The following is a 4,941-nucleotide window of genomic DNA, read 5'->3' as shown; positions in this document are numbered from 1 at the left end:
CTTTGGCTGATGATGATGCTCTCCCTCGTGCTGATGTGGATGCCTAGAACACAGTATAAAATCATTAAAGGATTAAAGGTTTAAAGGATTAAGGATTAAAAGATTAAAGGATTAAAGGATTAAAGGATTAAACGATGAAATGATTAAAGGATTAAAGAAAGTACAAAATGTTACCTGTTTGTCCCTTGGAGGAAGATGTCGATGATGGGCCCTTGAATTATGTCATTCTTGCTTGCATATAGTACACTTCAAAGCACCTTGCCATTTCCTTCCTAGCTTAAATGGCTTAGGAGGACCTTCAGGATTATTTGGTGGGTTGGTGGGAGTTTGGTCACCATCTTTCTCTAATTCACCAGCTTCTTTGTTTCTCTTCTTCCTTAGTCTTCTAGGTTGCCTTGTATATAATGGAGGCAAGATTGGTTGGTTTTCAGTATCCTCCCACATTGACGTACCATGCATTGGCATTATTAAGTGAGAATAAGCTTCCAAGTACCGTGCCTTTGAATAGTAAGCATCCACATAATCCTCAGATTTTTCTCTCTTGAAATGGATGGAAGCTATTGCATGGTTGCAAGGTATTCATGTCAAGTCATAATTCCTACAAGAGCATGTCTTCTCAACCAAGTCCACTACATATTGTTCCCCACCTCCAGCATCCACTTGAAATTTGGTCCCTCCTAACCATTGTGCAATGCACTTGCCAATTAAGAGTTTAGCTTCCTCCAGCTTCTTCTAAATCTTAGGGAAGAGATCTCCTACTTGTTTTGTCATATACCTCCCTCATTTGAATTCTCTTCATCAACATGGTGTGAATCATTTACAACATAGTTATAATAGGCTTTAGCCTTGACACTAGTACGACTGCATTGAATGATTCACACAAATGATTCAGCAACATGTCACACTTTGGATAGATTTCAAAGTGGGACTTGCTCTATTTAGTTGCAGGCTTCTTCGCTAGCCATTTTGTAGGCTTTCTCATCTAGCTTTTTCACATCTTTCATTGCCTTTTTAAAGTGTGGAACCGTTGTTGTTTTGGCAATTGCCCATAGAGCATCCTTCAAAGTTTTCCCCTTGAACAAATTCCTATAGTTTGTGTACAAATACCTTACACAAAATTTGTGGTGGCATCTGGGGAGAACCTTTTGAAATGTTAGAATTAGCCCATTTTGCTTGTCATTGATAAATGTCCACCCACTTTGGTTTGCAATATCCTCATTATCAACTCAGAGTTCTAAGAACCAAATCCAAGCTGTCTTATTTTCCATTTCCACCACTGCATAAGCAATAACCCATGTCTCATCGTTTGGATCAATGCCAACAACACATAGTAACTGCCCTCCATGTAAAACCTTTAAGTGGCACACATCTAAACCTATCAAAGGTCTACATCCTACCTAAAAGCCTTCTTTGAATGCGCTAAGAAAACATATATCCTCTGAAAGCTTTGCAAATCCAATTTCAAGTTCATAATGCTTCTAGGGTTAGTTTTCCTTACTTCTTCAGCAAAATTCCATAGTTTTGTATATTGCTCTGCATGTTTCCTTTCAATAACCTTGAAAGCCCTATCCAATACCCTATAAGCCTTCATCCTTGTACACTCATGATTCGACTCGAATTCCACAGTGGCTGAAAAGGAATCCACATGCCATGTGGGATTAAGCTTTATCCGATCTAAGTACAAATTTGTGAGTAAAGGAACTATCATGTTCTTATTTGCCCAAGTCTTCCCATAAGTGTGATGATCAAGGACTATCTTGACTTAGATGCTGTTTGCTCCATACATCTTGCCAGCAGCACACATCTAAGGGCAGTTCTTTGCATACTTTGCAATAGTCTTCAACTTCTCATTCCTAGGAAAATGAATTTCCCCATATCCATTCCCTAAAGAATACATGATGACAGCTGTCTTGAATTGCAAACTATCTTTGAAAATAAGCCCTAGCCCTAGACTAAGATGTGGATTCTTCATGTCCATTTTCTCATTAAACTCTAGATAATGCTCTCTTTTTTTGCCTCTTTCTTCATCTTCAGAATGTACACTTTCCAGATCATTAGAATTATAATCTGGTTCATGAACCAGATTCATCTCCTCATCTCCAGCTTCTTCAACCTATTCTTGTCTTTCCTCTTCTTATTTCTCCCTTTCTCCTTCATTTAGTTGTTCTTCTTCTCCTTCATTGCTCTCCTCCGTTTGCTGTTTTTTTTCCCCCTCAGACTGCCTTCTTGTTCTTTGCTCATATTGCACTTCATGTGCTTGTTGAATCCCATCATACTTGGCAAATTTTGGGTTATCTTCATCACTCCTATAATCACTCTCTACAAAGTCATTTTCTTCTTCAGCATCTTCTTCATCACTTTCATCATTATCTCCTTCAAATTCGACATGTACATCAAAGAAGGTATAACCATCTTCCCTATCACTTTCTTCACTATCTTGTACACCTTCTGGAGGAACTTGTACATCTTTTAGACTGCCTTGTTTAGCAACTTGTACATTTTCTAAACCTCCTTCTCGAGCAACTTGTACATCTTCAACCTCATTCACATATGTAGCACCCACCTCAACCACACTTTTATTAGCCACCTCTTCTTGGTGTAAACCATCATCCAAGCACATAATAGTCACCTATTCTTCTACAGACACCCCCTTATTATCTAAGGGTTCTTCAATAGCTAACAATCCCTTTCTTTTTCTTGGTTTACAAGTTATTGCCCTAACATCCCCTTCCTCATCATTTAATTCCTCTATAACCACTGTGCTTCGACCAGTGCACAACATAGACTTCATAAAATGTTGTTCCTTGGTGAGGGCTTCTTCTGCAAACAATTCTTCAATTTACATGTCTAACACTCGAGCCTTTGGAACAAAGTTGCACATCTTTTGTACATCGGCATCACTCTAAATAGGTTTCAGACCATTACTAATGTCTATGTTGGGAATTAATAATTGTTATTTTTGTAACAATATTATTTGAATTTGTTTAAATTTCATAATTTGTGGGATATTGAATGCATAAATGCATGAGTTAAATCCCTTAAATGATGCTAGGGACCTTGATCAAACTATTTAAATAAATAAGGTTTCATTCTAGCAACTATGTTGATTAGGGATCGGAATCAAAATGACCTTTTTATATATTATATTTTTCGGTACGATATGGTAATACCATGATAATGGTATCGAATACCAATATTGTACCATAGAATTTCAGTTTGGTATAATACCGTGCCATTATCGATTTGCACAAAATCGGTAAGGTATGGTTGGCAATTCGATTGACACGGTAATTTGACAAAAGAATCCACCCTTACAATTGAGTATATTTGATTCGAATTATCACATATGCCATGTTGTTAATTTGGTTTTTAGCGTCTTGCAAATGATACTTTTAATTGCTTGATGTGGATGTCATACACTAGGTTTCATATGGTCCCTAGTTCTCAAATCGTTAATGAATTTTTATGTGCTTAATAATCTAGATGCCATAGATTGTTAGCACATATAAGTATACGTAGTAATCTAGATGTCATAGATACTATATGAATTCAGGGAACTAGACCATCAAATTGAATGATTGCTCACTAATAATTAACTGTTGGAATTAAGTTGAACCAGTTATGGTGAATCGAATGCTCTAGTGTCTTTCACAATCGAATTATAATTTTTTTTTCCTACTTGTTCGTCATTCCCAATCACTTTGTAAGCTCATTTCCCTTCTGTTTACATTCAGAATTTTAGAATTCTTTCTCAAATCATCAATCGTACAATTTTAGTTCGAGTGCAACATAAATTAAGTTAGATAATTAGAATTATATCAATCTTAGTTAGAATGATCTTGTGCTCGCCTACTATATTACTTTACGATTCATACACTTGTGAGCATTAAAATTTGAACTTAGTTGGGTTAATTTCGGTTAATATAATTTCCGCAACAAACATCCCCTTGAATCTTTTGGAGAAAGATTGGAGGCTTTGCAGTGAGCGTTGCCAAGTTTGATGTGCTTACTTTGGTTAAGTGCTGCAAGGAATGATGTGCTTAGTTCAAGGGTTTCAGCATGGTAATTATTATCCCGAATATCTTTAATGCTTAATAATTTTCTTCCGGTATGATGAGAATAAAGTGCCTTTTAAGAGTTTATTCAGTATCATTGAACAACATGATACAGGCAGTGCCGTATCCTTCAATAAGATTTGATAGGCCTCAGAGGGTCATTAGAAGCGCAGCTTATGTATGAAGTTAGTAACATAGTGACGTTCACACAATATGGTGTCCATAGTTGCACTATCTGCCGCATAGCTAGAAATAAATTAATTGAATTGACCGCATGAAAAAAGAAATATAATTTCATTCACTTAATAAATCATTCAATAACATAATATCCATAAGATAATAATCCAAAACTTTAAAAAGAAACTCCAAACAATTAATCCAAATTACATAGAAAATTGTGTGAAAATTTAAACTAAAAATAAAAAAGAGAAAAGAGAAAGAAGAAGGGGGTGGAGGGTGGTAATTCGCCACTATGTGAACTCGACCACAATTCAGCCATATGTGCAGATGCCTCTTTAAAATTAGAAATATGTAAAGTTGTATCTTCCAGATTATCCATATAGCGTATGAATATGTGAATTAAATTTTAAATTCTGGATGAATAGAAGATAGAAAGAAATTGGGATGAACTTAGATGAAAAGTGGTTATGCGATTTTATTTCTAACGAAAATTTTGGCTTAATTTATTAACTTGTGTATAGAATATGTGAATTTTCCTTTCTTACTTAATGTAGTGTGCAATACAAAGGTCAAATTTCAATGGTTATTTTTGTATCATTAAAAATAACAATGTAAAAGTTGAACGTATCGTCCATCATAAAATTCGAAACTGATTGGATCACCCCGGTTTTCTTTGTTAGCTACATATGTTGTGGTTATGGAATTG

General features: G+C 35.6%; 1 protein-coding gene across 1 annotated transcript; it reads right to left on the bottom strand.

Annotated features, from left to right (window-relative positions):
- Nucleotides 1–222: 222 nt before the first annotated feature.
- LOC137707756 (uncharacterized) lies at nt 223–1,708 on the bottom strand. Its single transcript, XM_068446671.1, has 4 exons — nt 1,556–1,708; nt 1,243–1,334; nt 776–861; nt 223–557 (listed from the first exon to the last, which is right to left on the bottom strand). Exons 1-4 carry the CDS (start codon nt 1,706–1,708, stop codon nt 223–225), a joined length of 666 nt encoding a protein of 221 aa, XP_068302772.1.
- Nucleotides 1,709–4,941: the final 3,233 nt, after the last annotated feature.

Source organism: Pyrus communis, chromosome 11 (assembly GCF_963583255.1).
Source record: "Pyrus communis chromosome 11, drPyrComm1.1, whole genome shotgun sequence".
NCBI lineage: Eukaryota > Viridiplantae > Streptophyta > Magnoliopsida > Rosales > Rosaceae > Pyrus > Pyrus communis.
The sequence above is the reverse complement of the archived record's forward strand: the minus strand, read 5'-3'. Positions and strand labels throughout refer to the sequence as shown.